The 17,014-nt window shown below is 38.8% G+C and overlaps 1 protein-coding gene across 3 annotated transcripts in view; it reads right to left on the bottom strand.

Moving 5' to 3' along the window:
• The window catches only part of RAPGEF5 (Rap guanine nucleotide exchange factor 5), a gene marked incomplete at both ends in the record, with an annotated part of 215,021 nt that overhangs the window by 35,713 nt on the left and 162,294 nt on the right, over positions 1-17,014 (bottom strand). For all 3 annotated transcript variants that reach the window (XM_079711491.1, XM_079711493.1, XM_079711492.1), the window contains 5 exons: positions 1,601-1,679; positions 2,625-2,655; positions 4,396-4,493; positions 5,857-6,001; positions 8,437-8,515. In XM_079711491.1, the coding sequence (XP_079567617.1) occupies positions 1,601-1,679; positions 2,625-2,655; positions 4,396-4,493; positions 5,857-6,001; positions 8,437-8,515 (432 nt within the window). The remainder of the gene's footprint in view (positions 1-1,600; positions 1,680-2,624; positions 2,656-4,395; positions 4,494-5,856; positions 6,002-8,436; positions 8,516-17,014) is intronic.

The raw sequence follows: 17,014 nt of genomic DNA, 5'->3' as shown, positions 1-17,014 counted from the left end.
TTGTTTTGGGTTTGGTTGGATGTGTCACTAAAACCATAGCATCTAACAAATAGCTGTTTTATGTGTTGTCAACAGACTTGTGAGAGACAAAAGGCTTTTTTCCTTCCACAAAAAGACGGAATTTTGGAGCAAGGCAAAGATGCAGTCTACAAACTACTAAATGTGAGGAAAGTTTACAGCTTGCTCAGTAAAATGATGAACAAAAAGAGGAGGGGGGAGGTCTTGAGACTCTTTGAAACTCAGCTTGGAAAATTATACAATTAATTGTAAGACAAATGGGAAAGGAAGGTCAGCAACTGAGAGATGAGGAGGTAAGGTCATCCCATTTGTTCCTCCACTCGGCACAGGTGACACTTATGACCCAACGAGTGCCATCATGTTTGGTTATACACAAACAATGGAACAGAAGAGGTATCCTGTGACATTTGTTGTTTAAACATTCAATAAGTTGAATAAATATACAACGTCCACACTTAAAATTTCAGCGCTGTCGGGAAAGGCGAATTAAAAGAGAAAGTCTCCAAGTCACAATAGCATGAACATTTGAATTGCTGTGTTTCCCAGCTCTGCCCTTGACTCAACCTTTATCTAAATAGGAGGAAACCATTTCCAGTTCCGTTATAAAACAGTAATGTAGAAAAGCACGCCAGGGGCTTCTCTGGTGGACTAGTGGTTAAGAATCCGCCTGCCAATGCAGGGGACATGGGTTCCATTCCTGGTCCGGGAAGATTCCACATGCCGTGGAGCAACTAAGCCCGTGTGCCACAACTACTGGGCCTGTGCTCTAGAGCTCGCGAGCTGCAACTACTGAGCCTGCCTGCTGCAACTATTGAAGCCCGTGCGCCTAGAGCCCGTGCTCCACAACAAGAAAAGCCACCGCAATGAGAAGCCCGCGCATCACAACAAAGAGTAGCCCCCGCTCACCGCAACTAGAGAAAAGCCTGCGTGCAGCAACGAAGACCCAACACAGTGAAAAATAAATAAATAACTTAATTAATTAAATTTAAAAAAAAACACACATCAGCACCTTCAGAGTGCTACAAAGACGTCTCCCCTGCACTGATGGAGCAGCCCTCTTCAGTGGGTCACGAGCCCTTTTGCCAGCAGCACTGACTGAGGACACACTGGACGTGTGGCACTGCCCGGCAGAGCCTTGCCTTGGAGGAGTTTCGACTGCACATCCTTCCTTTCATTATTTTCTCCAAGATTCTCTTCTCTAAATCTCAGGGATTGACTCAGCCAAAGCCCTGCACGGTGGCTTTAGTGGACTTTCCAGTGAGTCACAGGCGATGGGCTGACAGCAGGGGAGAAGGCAGCCAAGGGGAAAGGTTGCCTTTCCAGTCCATTTTGCACGTCCCCCCAAGAACGCAGGGGGCTCTTTGCAGTCTCCTTTCCTTACCTGGGACAGCACTCTGGGATGAAGAAAACTGTAACGCCCACAGCAAGAGAAGAAAAGCTATCACTGTGGATGCTAACGTGCTTGTCTTAGGGGTGTGGCAGTTAGAAAGCGTTAAAGGCAGGCTGATGTGTTAAAGTTGGAGAATGATGGTGATTAGCTGCTACTCCACCTGCCCCAGGCCCTTGTTCAAACCATACTCACTTTCCTCTGTTTCCGTCACAGTTCCTCTAGGCTGGAGCCAGTTCTCCTTAAGACTGAATTGGTGGAAAAGGGCTTTATTCTGCAAGAAGGGAGAACGAGAACAATGAATGAATGTATTGCTGCCCTTTGGAAAACCAGAGCTGTTTGCAACATGTTCCAAAAGAGTGTGCCAATTTTTTTTTTTAATATGAAATCCACCCATCTAATCTTGGAGGAATAAACTGGGAGCTGCCTCAATTCATGCATGTGGAGGTGGAGAGTCTGAGCAACATGATAGACCTTGGCCAAGGGAGAAAGCCCCCAAGATGATTCTCTGCAACATGCCGGAGAATATGGGCGTGATTTTTAACCCTGGATGCTACAAACATCCATAGCTTCTTCTCCTGAGAAAGACATGGTTTCCCCATCCCAACAGCAACCTTGCTTTTGGATAAAGCCACGTCGAGATAGTTTCATACTTCTGCTGTAGTGCAACGACTGGCTTAAGAGAAACAGGTACATGATTCATTATGATTATCCATCACCTGATATATCAGCTCCTACAAAACTTGTGCCTGGCATCTCATTTAGCATTCCCCCCCCGCCTCAAGTTGAAGAGGAGACACATTCATTCTGGCTACCATCTCTCTTTCTGTTGGGTTGAAGGGTTCCAACCTTCTTCTTACAAGACTTCCTTACTCTTGCAGGCAAGAGTCTTGCATAGATGGTTTTCTATCTTTATATCAATGACTACAAATCAAATTTATATCATTCTGGGGATGTTGGGGAAACTCTGAGACTCCAAAACGCACCACAAAAATTCAGAATGTCATAAAGTCAAGGGCACCTGGCTGAAACTGAATCTGCACAAGCACAGGGAAAGCTAAGTGAGGTAGGAGCGGGGAGGCAAGGTGCAGCCCCCGACTTCCCACCTGGCCCTCCTCTGCTAGAGGCAGCGTTCATTAATTATGAAGAAATACCAAGTGGGCCAAGGCCAGGCCTCCAAACCAGATCACCCCATTTCAGACAGAAGGGGCTGCCTTACCTTCTTTTGTGGTGAATATTCATCAACAGTGCTGAAAGGAAAAGGACAAGACATCAGTCTTTGCCTCAAACCTAGAATAATGTAGTGATTGTCACAGAGGCTCCTTTTCAGACAGCGGGCAGAGGTTTTTGCTTTTCAAAAAGATAAAACACACAGTATTCATTAGTTTACTATGCATAACACACTTGATGTTGGGCTCTGGATTTCCAGTGAACCAGGAAGAAAAGAAGCTATTTATTCAACAGGTATATTTTGCTTTCTACCCATAGAAACTGAGCATTGAGGAAATAACTGGATTTATTTCCATAGAAACTCTAAGTTTTCTCATATTTGGCTAGATTTTAGGTGAAATTATTGTTCTTTAGATAGCTAAATAAGTCAGCCAAGACAGATCTTTTCCAGGATGTTTCTATGTGTGGTGGAACTGGGGGATCTTCTGCAGGTCCCCAGCTCAAATCTTATTCCAGAATCTAGAGATATTTCATCACCTTGTACCAAAGAGGCAAGAATCATGTCTTAGACAATTTTCTTACTTACATCTTTTATTTCCCAGTTTTTAAATGGAATGTATTAAATTCCATTAATTTATTTAATGCATTTAAATGTGTACTAAACCAGAATTAAATTTTCCCAACTGTAAGAAGGCCTGCCTTACAGCATAGATCAACTTCCATGTAGGGGATTATTCTGATGTAAAGGTTTCTTTCTTTTTCTTTTTTGCTTCATTTGTTTGTTCATATTTTCATACTAGTCTTAGGCTACCGAAATTTATTACAGTGTAGACTGTGATAAAAGAAGACCACCAAAATTCACAGCATTCATTTCTAACACCCTGCACCTCATTTCTGAATTTCTAAATGTGTGATTTTCCTGATTGGGACTAAGGTTTATACATAATTTGTTTTCACCCTAAAATTCTTTATATAGCCTTTACTAAATAGGATCTCCCTTTACTAAAATTAAGTCAGGCTTTAAATCTCAAATCGATAATCTGAAAGGCCTGAATTAACATTTTCTATGAGAAGTGCATTTGTGACTGCTGAAATCTTAATAGAAGTTTTTCACAGCTTGACAACAGATGTGTTTTATGTTTAAGAAGTAGAAACTACATTGTAAATCAGAGAACAATTTTTCCCTTCAGATTAACTTTGCAGCTATATCTGAAAACTGAATAATCACTTGATGTTTTCATTTACCAAAATTAATAAGAAGAGTTAGTGGTAAATCAGAGTAAAGTTAGGTATTAGCAATATGAAAGACTAATGATAGATACCTCAGTGATACACCTTGGATAGGACAAAAGTCACCGAATAAATGCTTTCCTTTAAGTTTTCTGAATTGATAAAGAAACTTCAGGGAATCCATAAAATTGAACTTTAAAAATGCACCATGACTTGCTGGGACCTATTTATAAAACATTTTTCCTATTCATTAGAGATAGCTATGAGCTCCCCCAAATGACAAGTTAAATATTTACACTTTTAAAACTAAATAATAATTTATTAGATAATTGTTCTTATGTACCCAGACTGTCATGGCTCAGTTTGCTTCTACCACACCAAACAGGGTTAAAAAAAAAAATGGCCAATAAGCTTGATTTAGTGTTCATTCATCTTGAGATATAAAAACAAATATTTACTACTAGAAAACCTAAGGAATCAAGATAAATCTCAGATTCAAAATGTTCAAAATGATATATATGAGACACCCCCAATTCTATCACATGTTGTGCTGCTTTCTTTTACTAACTGTGATGAGGAAAATTACTTACTGACGACGGTGCATTCCAAGTATCTTTTGAAATTCTTTCAGTTCTTTTTCAAGTATTGGGTATTCATATACATCATCCAGTACATTTCTGTATATGGTCTGGGGGAAAAAGAAAATTTCAGCTTAACTGGTTTGCTGCCTATTTTGTAAGGATTAAGATTCATAGAGTGGTTAACCTGCTCAGGGAAATAAGTGGAATCCAGAACAACGCTGGGGGTTAAACCAGGTACCAATGAGATCCTGAGTGGGATTCCACCTCCTAGCCCCTCGCTCAACTGGTGTGGCTCTGTGGAAGCTTTTACAGGCTATAGGTAGGGAATGGTGGAAACTTAAGAGATCTCTGGCTGGCTACTCAAAATTTCCACGCCTGTTCTAAATTTTTAGAAATAATATCCACATAACCATTTGGGAGTGAAAAAATTCATTGAATTAAACTACCCAGTTGTTTTGAAAATAACATTAGTTTAGTCAGAGACTTGATTTAAACCAGTTTTAAACTGGATGTCTAAGTGATATCTTAATTTTGAAATCAAAGTGATTTCCTTCATGAAAGGCAAAATCAGTTTAGATACTTGCCTATTCTGAAATAGAACTCTTCCCTGCTCAAATTCCACTGTACCCCTTCTCTGTGTTAACTTGCACAGCTAATACGGTTTTGGTGGCCAACTGTTTACAAACCATCTCCAGAGAATCATCGGTATTGAAAAGATATTGCAGCCTACTTACTAATGATTAGACACATAGATCAGCTTATCCAATTTCAAATATAAACCTAGGTTAGTATCTATTTTATAGGTTATTATTGCTTTAATGTCTCAAAATATACCAGGTCCTGAAAAGGTTTCATAATGTATACATTGTCACTATAGGTTTTTTTTTTTTTTTTTTTTTTTTTTGGCAGTACGCGGGCCTCTCACTGTTGTGGCCTCTCCCATTGCGGAGCACAGGCTCCGGACGTGCAGGCCCAGCGGCCATGGCTCACGGGCCCAGCCGCTCCGCGGCATGTGGGATCCTCCCAGACCGGGGCACGAACCCGTGTCCCCTGCATCGGCAGGCGGACTCTCAACCACTGCACCACCAGGGAAGCCCTATAGGTTTTAAATGATAAATGTTTTATCCCATTATTGTAGATATGGGAATTGTTAGTTAAAGTTATAATACATTTCAACATATTAAACAGTATCAAGTTTCAAGTATGTTTTATTTTACGTTCCTTAATTATTTCATTTGCAGTCAAAATTCCCATGACTTATATAAAATAAATAACCTTAAATGAGTGACTATAGAACTTGTCTTCTTCTATGTAAGGAATATCAGGCTTCAGAGGTCAAAACAAATTAATACTTTGAATCATAACTTCAACATTACAAACAAGTTAGATGACTGTAACCTACAAATGAGATTTTTGAAATGAGTCATTTGGCATAAAAGAATTACTCAATAACTGGATGTTTTACATTACCTTTAAAAACATTTTTGAATGTTCATCTTCATGTAACCAGTCTTTGTACAGAGCAATCCACTGGGAAACAAGATGCAAGACCTTCCGTTTTCGACACGGAACATCTGAGTTTTCTTCTTTGCCTTGATACTTCTTAGCAGAATAGGTGCAAATGGTTAAGAAAATTACATTGTTGCAAGTAAAAAATGTGAAGAGATCTGTTTATTCTTGCTTTCACAAACCATGCTAAAAAGCACATTTTCCAAAAAATCTACAAGTACCTGAATATGCAGGAAGAAATGAATATGTGTAGGGAGAGTAAAAGGTGTGCACTGAAGAGGGTAAGCCCAGGAAAACGATTTACATAACATGGTGGCAGGCCGTGAGGATAAGGACTGGACGACAGAACTGACAGCTGCTGACATAGCTCCACAGGCAGCATGGGTTAATGCCACCTCCAAGAGACCCTAGGTGGCCCATTAATCACAAGAGATTAATGGGCTCCAAGAGATCTGGCCTCACTACATAGGTGGACACTGTTTCCATAAAACTTAGATCAGAACTAGGCCAGATATACTTTGATCATCAGAAATTCACATTCTAAAGTAGTGCCAAATGAGCACAGATCTCTGGAGCATAATTTGTGATATGATTCAAATGCTCACCCTAGGAATTTATGTGAAAAAAAAAGAGAAATGGATAAGTGTGCAAATGTAAGTAAAAAAGGGCTACTAATTTTCATTTTCACTGGAATAAAAATATATTAAATAGGAATAACCTAAATGCTTCAACCATTGAGGACAGTTAAATAAATTACTGCATATCCATTTAACAGGCTTTTCTCTAGCCATAAAACTGATGGTCCAGCACTATATTTACTGACACAAGACATTCACAGAATACTGTTAAGTAGGAAAGCAAGTAAGAAAAGTATACGTTAGGATCACCCATTTCTATTAACTATGCTTATTTATATATTCATTACCTGGAAAGATATATACTGATAGTTAACAGTGGCTTCTTAAGGTAATGAGATTTCAGAGAAGATGAATTATTTTTATTCTACTTATAAGCATTTCCCAATTTGTATACAATGACTATGTGTTAACTATGCTGTTAAAATTATATAAAAATAACAACCTCAAAGGCAACATGCTTAAAGCCGTAGGAATGAGACAGAAGCTTGGTACTTACCAAAACAACCTAGCATTTTTGCCCCCCAAATTATCATTCTGAGTATCTTAGACACACTGAAATGTTAACTAGAAATAGAAAATGCTATGATACCAAACACAGGTAGGTTTTGGGGTTACTGGACAGGATTCTATATTCTTTAATGCTGATATGTAATTGCAAAATAGGAATCAATTCTGTATCAGGCCTTGTAACTATTTTAAAACATAATTCAGTCACTGTCTCCCCAGCCTGCAAAAGGACATCAAGGACTGAATGGATAAAAAAGATGTGGTACGTATATATACAATGGAATACTACTATACATATATATATATAAAACTGAATCACTTTACTGTACAGCAGAAATAAACACAACATTGTAAATCAAATATACTTCAATAAAAAATAAAATAGAGGAGAAAAGTAATAACTAACCCTGAACATTTTAGAATGGCTATATCTGGAGAAAAATACTTATAATCCTTGTTATGTCACCATGAAATTAAAGCAACTAACTCAGGAAAAAAAAAAAAAGTACATCAAGGACATCTGATTTCTTTGATTTCTACCTGTGAAACAAACTCAAGCAAACACAAAAATAATCTATTAAAGTATCTTTTTCTTCTAGTTTTTCACTTGAAAGGCACAATATAAAGATTTATCTTACATTATTTCCACTTATGCAAATGTTCTTTTCCTCTTTTCCTGTAACTATCATGGCTTGACTAATGATAAAGAAAAAACTCTTCCTTAAACATTGTGAGGCAAGACACTCGTTTGGAAACTTTGAGTGCCTTTCCTTGGCACGGCTTTCCAGCCTTTGATCTGTTGCATCTCTTCTAGTCAGTGTATGCAATCCTAAAGCCTCCTTAACTGGTCATCAACCTTCTAATCACATCCATCATCCTAAGAGAGCATGCCCTGACAAAGCTCTGAAACGACGACAGTTGATTACGGGGATAAGACCTCCCAAGTGAGGAATCCTTGTCTCCCCCGGGATACCTGCCCAGAAACACACTATCACATATGTATGTTTTCCCATCACATGGTCTGGCACTAACTGACTGTCTTCTAAGTTCAGTTATTGCCAATCCACTCAACCTCTTGACTCTGGTGTTTACCCAGCAGGCCAAATTCATTTCCAGATTCTAAAGTCTTGAGACGTAGGTTTGAAGAAAACATAATATCGACAGCACAATTTACCCACGACGTAGAATGTGAAAACAGCAGCTCTGCATTCATTTCCAGTTCCCCCTGCCTAGTCTGTTTCATTTCATCTTTCACCTTGGCTATCATGACATGAATATATAACATAGCCACACTCTACAGAGGGGCTGAGTAAATGAAGAAAGGCAGTTAATTCCTAATGTGAGACATCTGTCTGAGAGGAAGCCGACACAGCATCCTGAAGTTAATGAAGGATATTGCCTCAACAGCGCCTGGCACAAGTCGTCAGTCGTCATGAAGACCGTGTACGTGAGAAGGAAGTCATCAAGGAGGGTCTCTGCAAAGAAAGGAAAATAAACACAAGGTGAGCAAATCGGTGATAAGAGGGGCAGCTGCTTAGCCAGGCCCTGGAACAGTGTGCACAGAAGAAATATGACAAATGGTGGTGGCAGTGGGAGGGGTGAGGTTAGGAGAATTTTAGCCACAAAATACATTATTTAGTAAAGTTATTTTTAAAAACTCTTTATATAGAACGCCTCAAGCAACGAGATTTTTTTTTTTTTATTACAAGGCTCTCTCTACAATTTTGTCACCTTTTTTTCCTTCCCTAAAACATCATCTGTATTTTTGGGTATAGACATTATGGAAAACCAATGCATAAAAAAAAGTGCTTTTAAAAATAAATTTTATAAGATTTCTGAAGTATGCACTCCAGACCTACAGGGAATGACGCTTATATGTTCTAATAAATAAAGGCTTTGTAAAGCCATTTACCTAAGTCTAGGACAAGAACAATGGATAATAAAACCCAGAGGACACACGTCAGGTTCCAAGGCCATTCACCTGATATCTCTCAAAAGCATCTGTAAGAAGTTGGGAAAGTGGTGAGTGATTTTCTTACTGTTGTGAAGAGAGGCAGAACTAAGTCCAGTTAAAAATGGAAAGAGAAAGCAGGTAAAATGGATCATGACTTACTCCCTCCTAATTCCTTTTCTACCTCTTCAACCAACAAAAACAGGTTCCACTGTTATTGCCTCTTTGCCTGAGTGTTCTTCGAAAAGTCCAGCTTATATATAATACGGAACTCCTAAACAGGCAAAGTGACCTCCAATAAAATTTCAAAAATGATAGAAAAGATTTACACTCAGAATGCAAAGTAGGCCTTTTGCCATAGTAGTCTTTAACCAATCTCCTTACCTTGAAATTCATTTTAATATATTATTTAATTCTCATATCATTTACATGCTGGATATCAAATTTTTAGCTATTTGAAATAGTAGAAAATTGTAAGAATAGTGAGCTTGTATACTAAATAGTATTGATGCTCTCTTACACTACAAGTGTGGAAATAGAAAGAACTGCCCAATACAGAATTCTATAGCTCTACGCTGAAGATTAGAAAAATTCCAGAATTTTAGAAATAACCAGCAATGTTTCTTTAAAAGTTATCAATGCAAAACAAAAGGCCATGTTGAAGAACACAAAATTCTGATAAAAAGAGGCTGTGACCTACAGTCCTATATCAACTGCAGGGGTTAATTTATTTCCATGGTTTGTTTATGCTGTAAAATATCAAGATAGTCCTGATCCACACAGGTAAGTGGCTGCAAATGGTAATGGTTGACCAAAAAAGCTTGCTTTCTAGTTGCAAGAGGCCCTTAATTAAAATGAACCAGAGGTGTTAATGAAGAATATTAGGTAATTTTTTTCAAAGGTATTTATTTTTTTTATAATAGATAAGTATAAGTATCAGTATTCCTCACTAAAAAAATTAATTTGAGGGCTTCCCTGGTGGCGCAGTGGTTGAGAATCTGCCTGCTAATGCAGGGGACACGGGTTCGAGCCCTGGTCTGGGAGGATCCCACATGCCGTGGAGCAACTAGGCCTGGGAGCCACAACTACTGAGCCTGCGCGTCTGGAGCCTGTGCTCCGCAATGAGAGGCCACGATAGTGAGAGGCCCACGCACCGCGATGAAGAGTGGCCCCCGCTCGCCACAACTAGAGAAAGCCCTCACACAGAAACAAAGACCCACCACAGCAAAAATAAATAAACAAATTAATAAACTCCTACCCCCAACATCTTCTAAAAAAATTAATTTCACAAATGGCACCTAAAATGTAAATTAAGCCTAAACTTATAATGTTGTATCACACTGTAGTATGTGAACAGTCACTGGTCTAACCCACTATTACTCTGTGGAAAAGCAAGTTCTCAAACAGATGTGCCTGGGCCTTGCTGGGCATATATTAAGCCCAGTACAGGAAAACTGGGAATGTGGCTTGTTGCACAACTGAATGTGAGTGGATATGCACAGGAGTCTGAATGTGAGTGGATATGCACAGCAGAGCTAGGAGCTCTCTACTGGAGTCCCGGTTCACTAAAGTTTCCAATCTATGCACAAAAAGGCAGAAGAAGCTTTATTGTAAAATCTACTCCCAAACTAGTTAACCTGGCAGCACAAATTAATCACTGGCATCCTAGTGAAAAATTTGGAATGTGTAATTTTGTGTCTCTTTCATTACAATGTTTTATTTTTTATTTAATTTTTTTTTTTGCCACACCTCCAGGCTTGTGGGATCTTAATTCCCTGGCCAGGGATTGAACCCATGCCCCCTGCAGTGGAATTGCGGAGTCCTAACCACTGGACCACCAGGAAATCCCTCATTACAGTGTTTTAAATAGTTGAAATTAAGATCCAACAATGGCATAATGTCTGAACCCCTAGGATATTTTGGAATCCAACTTGAAAACTATCACTCTGGGATGCTACTGAACAGTTATGTTCACAAATTATAACATACCTCTGTACTAAACATGGTTGATGAGAATTCTTAGCTTCTCTGGTCTGATTGGAAATTAAGTCTTTTTTGCATTCAATGTTAGATACAGGCAAGGACCATAGAGCGGCCTAGAACCTAGAATCGACTTCAGGCTTTCCAATGGGCCCTTACAGATTGGAACCCACAATATACAGAAACCACTGGGCGACGGCACTGAGAACCTCAGACAATTCAGCATGTAAGATTCTTGGTGTGACACTCAGGTTCAGACTCTTCGGGATGTTCTTACACGTAACTAATTTAGTGAGGTGGGAAGTATTCTCTAATCAAGATTTCCTCCATGAACAGCTCAGATTAAAAAGAGCACCATTAACTTTGACAAAAGCATTCATTCCATTCTGGAAGAGCCTCAGATAATGAACTGAGTGGCTGTGAGAGTTTGGTTGGATGGTGGCAAAACCATTTGGCATTCAATTCAATTAATCAGCTCACATAAGATAATATTTTGTTGAGGGCTTTGACCCAGAAATGCTTATTTCCCCTAAGCTACTACCATATTTAATATTCAACAGCATTTATCTAATTATCTCTCTGCCATAGAAATATTAATTAAAATAAAAACAATGATGCTACATAAAAACATCTCCAGTTAAAAATCTAATGAATAGAATAGCTAAAAATCCAATGAATAGAACAGATTCCCAATACTCCTAACTCAAACCTTTCTCTAACTACCATATTGTTCTGAAATTTTTCTGTATACAAAGAGATTTCCTTTATTCCTTTTCAGCATCGGTATTTTTTTTTGCCGCATATGAAAGTAATTGAGTGATATAATCAAAACAACACACTTCAAATAAAAGTGCATTTTATAATATCCATGCTTCAAAAAAGGCTGTCCCACTGGTATTTAGAGATATTTTTAGAACCACAATGGTTATATAAATGATCCCCTGAAGACTATTAGCCAACAATGGCCATTTAGAAAGACTAGCAAATCCACTGGCATCCACATTAAAACACTATAATTATCTATTATATTATATACTGCTTAATTAATAGTAATTTAAGACTCTAGGTAGAAAAGCACCTTTGTGTATAAAAACATCTTTCATTTAAACACATTCATAATTGCCATACAGACTAACACTCTGAATAAAAAGATGCATTCGTTTTGATTTCTAGGTTAATGAATACCTAGGTATTAATGTACAAAAAACTTTTCTTTGAAATTCTATTCTTTAAATCAATCACTAAATCTAATCCCAAATTCTTGGCTCGTAACTGACAAGAATACTCAGCCATCTTTTTGGGAATAGCCCTCTTCTTCCCCCAAATAACATAACATTTTATAGTGGCTTTTTAAAATACAGGAATTATTCTTTGCAGGAATTACTCTTTGCAGTATAAAAGTAACAGGCTAATAACTATCAAAACTGGAGGGAAAATACTATTACAGTTTTAAGAACAATGTAACCTGAAATAAAATATATCAATATGCTGTCAAAATCTAAAGACTTGATAGAAATGGCTCTAAAATTCAGGTCTATAATTAGCCATGTTAATTAATACAGAACTTTTCCCTATCATTTGCTACTGTTTTAACTTTAAGACATAAGAAAAGAATTATCTATTTTTATTTGATTTTACTTGAATGTATTTTTCTTATATGCATAAATTTAAAAATTTTCTCACTATCACTTTAAGTGTATCAAGCACTAAAAATTTCCATTTTATTTCTGCAAAATACAAGTGTTTCTAGAATATCGCAGAGTTGTGTCAAGGTGGAACGGTAACTGGTTTGGTACAGACTCTTTTTATAGGTTTCTGTTATATAAACTTAATCAAATTAAAGAAAATGGTCTAAATGTTTCCAAAAGGTCTAAGGTTAATGCCTTTTTTTTTGGGGGGGGGAGGTAAAAAAAAGAAAAAACAAAAACATAAAAATGAACCCGGAAGTCTAGAAATCATAATGTGTATAGGGTGACTTAGAAACAATTAGAGAAATCTACCTCAGTTATGTTTCAACACTCGCCAGCAAAATGCACTGCCATAATGAAACCACTCATCAGTTAAAGTGAATTACCAAGAAAGCAAATGAAAAGAGTTTTGACAGACAACTGCCCATAGGAGCCATTTAATCTAAGTAAGGTAATGTGAATATTCAACATTTCTCTACTAACTCATATCCCCTAAAGTACTGTTAGTAGTTTTGCTTCACCCGTATTTCTACTTGAGATGCAATGAAATTTAAGGTGCTCTAAAACATGCTCTACTTAACCTCTATTCCAAGGAGCCAAGAAAAGCTTTGTACATGAAAGCGTCCATTTCTGGCCCTGGAATGTTACAACTTACCATTATTTTTTGAGAAGCAGTGCCAAAATGTCCATGTAATTTGATTAAGCACAAACAAAAAAACCTTAATGTTCATATATGAATCATAGGTTAAAGTGCTATGCCACCAATAGAAGCTCTGCTTCTTGCTCACTGTATTTTACATTTCAAAAAGCAGTATTCATGACCTCAAATGCAGCTGTTTACCACAGCTTTTAAATTCACTTAACTCCTGCAGACTTTTACAATTTCACCAGAGTCTTGCTTAGCCATTCTAAAACTGTCAAATCTTGATCTAGTTTTATTTTTAGATATTGGTTGCACAAGAAAGGCTTATTCATTTAATGCTGTTTCTACATCAAACCTGAAAAGTCATCCCTTTAATGACAGGAACTTACGATATGGATTGCGTGGCACTCTTCCAATAATGAAATCCGTTTTCATTTTAACTTGTAAAATATGGTTCTGGAATCCCACCACATTTCTTTAGGAAAGAGTGATTTGAATACAGCAGGTTTTACGTTCTTGGCTAAGTTTAATTCCACATGCTGCCTTTTTAAAAAGGCACTAGAAGCAGCATGGAGTATTAACAGCAGCACTTTTATCTTCTCCACACAGAGAAAGGGTCATGTTTGCAGGTCACTCTGTTGTTACAGAGTGGACGGGCCCCATGAGCTCCTGCTGTCCCAGCCCCAATCAGCTGCTCTCAGTGTTCAGGCACACTTCATGTATCTGCCAAGTCTGCTGGGAAGCTCAGAACACAGTGGAAAGCATGCAAAGGGAGTCAGAGAGCTGGATTCCTACCTGGGTAGCCTTGAGCAGAGTACCTAACCTCTCTGGGCCTTAGTTAAATCATCCACCGTGAAGTGGATGTCACAACCACACCTAGCAGAGTTGTAACTGAGTTAAATAGGACAGCTAATGTATCTGGCAAAGAATCCGGCATATATCAAGCACGGAATAAATACTACCTGTTCTTTATTTTCCTAAAATAAAATGATTTATGTCTGTCCTGTCCCAGTTCTCCAAGTGCTACCAGTCAACCAACCAAAACTGTGTATTGAGGAATGACTAAACATAAGGCATTTGTTGAGGCACCGGGGGTTGATACAGGGAAGCACAACGCTGGTCCATGGCTTCAGGCTCATAATGAGAAAGGGAGCTGAGATGTGTATCCCCATGGGATGAACTAAGTAAGGTACCACGGCAACTGAGCAACACCAAACATAGATGTCACAGGGGATGAAGGAGAGACTCCATATGCCAGGGAAGGTTTCACCGAACAGGTGGCGTGTGAGATGACCTCCAAACTTCTGAGCAGAATTGGTGGAGAAAGAGGTGAAGGATGTAAGCAAAGGAGTGGGTATGGGTGTGTGTCTGTGGCTGAGTCACAAACCTGCGGCCTTTGAGCCTTGTTTTGCCCTTAAAGATGTTTTCTGTTAGATGACAATATTTAAAAATCAGAGATCTGGCAACACCACGCCCATATCTCAGATGGCAACTGTGGTTTAGACCTGAGTTGCGCTCTTTACGCAGGGTGCCCTCCCCAGTTTAGCACAGTTCTGCTCTGGTTGGCTTCATTCGTTCACATGAACTGTCTGGGGACACGCGAGTATGTAAGTCTCAGTCTATGGTACAGTTGTGAAACAGTAATGGAAGAGGTCACATGGTGTAACTGAAAAGTAGAAAAGTAGGTTGGAGCCAATTGCTGGAGTGTTTTTGAGCTCTGGACTAAGGAGCCTGGGGCTCGTTCTATAGGAAAAGGGAAGTGAATGAAGACTTTCAAGGTGAGAAGTGACAAGCGATGCAGATTACACTTGCTGCATCCTGGAAGTCCAACGGGATACAGAAAGAATAAGGGGAGGGAGGATGAGTTTACTTTTAAATGCACTGAGCTTGGGTTCCCTAGGTTACTTTAAATGGAACTACTGAGCAAAATTATCGAAGATCAGAGTTTGCTAAAGAAGGCTAGATGAAGATGGGAGCAACTGTATAAAGAGAGTGCTTGGGAACAACATGAATTCTCAGTGACAATCCTAGGAAGATGTAAGCAGGAGGTTGAGGGTTGAGCTAGGGTGGATGTTCATATTTGGGCAATGGTGGGAGAAAGATGAGTTTAAAAAGAGAAGAAATTGGAGAATTGGGAGACATAAATGTGATAGAAGCCAACAAGAAAGGGCTGGAAAAGAGAGCAGATCATAAGAGTCAAAAGTTGCTGGAAGGAGGTCCATGAGACAGAGCATTCAAAGGCCACTGGATGTGGTGTGTGATGGTCCCTGGTGTGCTGGCTTTAGAGAGATGCCCCTTAAGTGGGAGAGGCATACTCTACTAGATAGACTGATGAGAACTAAGGATATTCTTGACACTCAGCTCTCATGTCATCTAGCACACTGTTTCTCCCCCAAAGACTCTTCTTGTGGTTGTGTAGCTCATTGATCAGTAACAGCAGGTGCTCTCACAAATGAGCCAGGAAGACAAATTTCTTCATGATCAATGCAAGTATCATTTTACGTAACAGTATAGATGAGAACATGGGAATTGTCATGGGTATGAAGCTTTCAATACCAATCTGCCAGCATCTACCAATAAAAATTAATATCCGGTTCGAAGATTCGCTCAGTTTAACATAATTGACCTGAGTTGCTGCATCTTGTATGATTAACATCACATATGCATTCTTAAGCTACAAACTGTGCTCCTAAGTCCCTGTCAATTAAATATTCTAAAATGTCATGAAACAAAGAAAAATTAATTTAAACATTAAATCTTAAATCACCCAATTCAAAAATGGGCAGAAGATCCAAACAGACATTTCGCCAAAGAAGATATACAGATTACCAACAAACACATGAAAGGATGCTCAACATCACTAATCATCAGAGAAATACAAATCAAAACTACAATGAGGTATCACCTCACACCAGTCAGAAAGGCCATCATCAAAAAGTCTACAAACAATAAATGCTGGAGAGGGTGTGGAGAAAAGGGAACCCTCTTGCACTGTCGGTGGGAATGTAAACTGATACAGCCACTATGGAGAACAGTATGGAGGGTCCTTAAAAAACTAAAAATAGAATTACCATATGACACAGCAATCCCACTACTGGGCATATACCCTGAGAAAACCATAATTCAAACAGAGTCATGTACCAAAATGTTCATTGCAGCTCTATTTACAATAGCCAGGACATGGAAGCAACCTAAGTGTCCATCGACAGATGAATGGATAAAGAAGATGTGGCACATATATACAATGGAATATTACTCAGCCATAAAAAGAAATGAAACTGAGTTATTTGTAGTGAGGTGGATGGACCTAGAGTCTGTCATACAGAGTGAAGTAAGTCAGAAAGAGAAAAACAAATACCGTATGCTAACACATATATATGGAATCTAAAAAAAAAAAAAATTGGTTCTGATGAACCTAGGGTCAGGACAGGAATACAGACACAGACATAGAGAATGGACTTGAGGACACAGGGAGGGGGAAGGGTAAGCTGGGACGAAGTGAGAGAGTGGCATGGACATACATACACTACCGAATGTAAAATAGATAGCTAGTGGGAAGCAGCTGCATAGCACAGGGAGATCAGCTTGGTGCTTTGTGACCACCTAGAGGGTTGGGATAGGGAGGGTGGGAGGAAGACGCAAGAGGGAGGGGATATGGGGTATATGTACCCACAGAGCTGATTCATTTTGTTACACAGCAGAAACTAACGCA

This window comes from Hyperoodon ampullatus (genome assembly GCF_949752795.1).
Source record: "Hyperoodon ampullatus genome assembly, chromosome: 9".
Taxonomy (NCBI): Eukaryota; Metazoa; Chordata; class Mammalia; order Artiodactyla; family Ziphiidae; genus Hyperoodon; species Hyperoodon ampullatus.
Note: the sequence above shows the minus strand (reverse complement) of the source record. Positions and strands in the feature narration are given on the sequence as shown.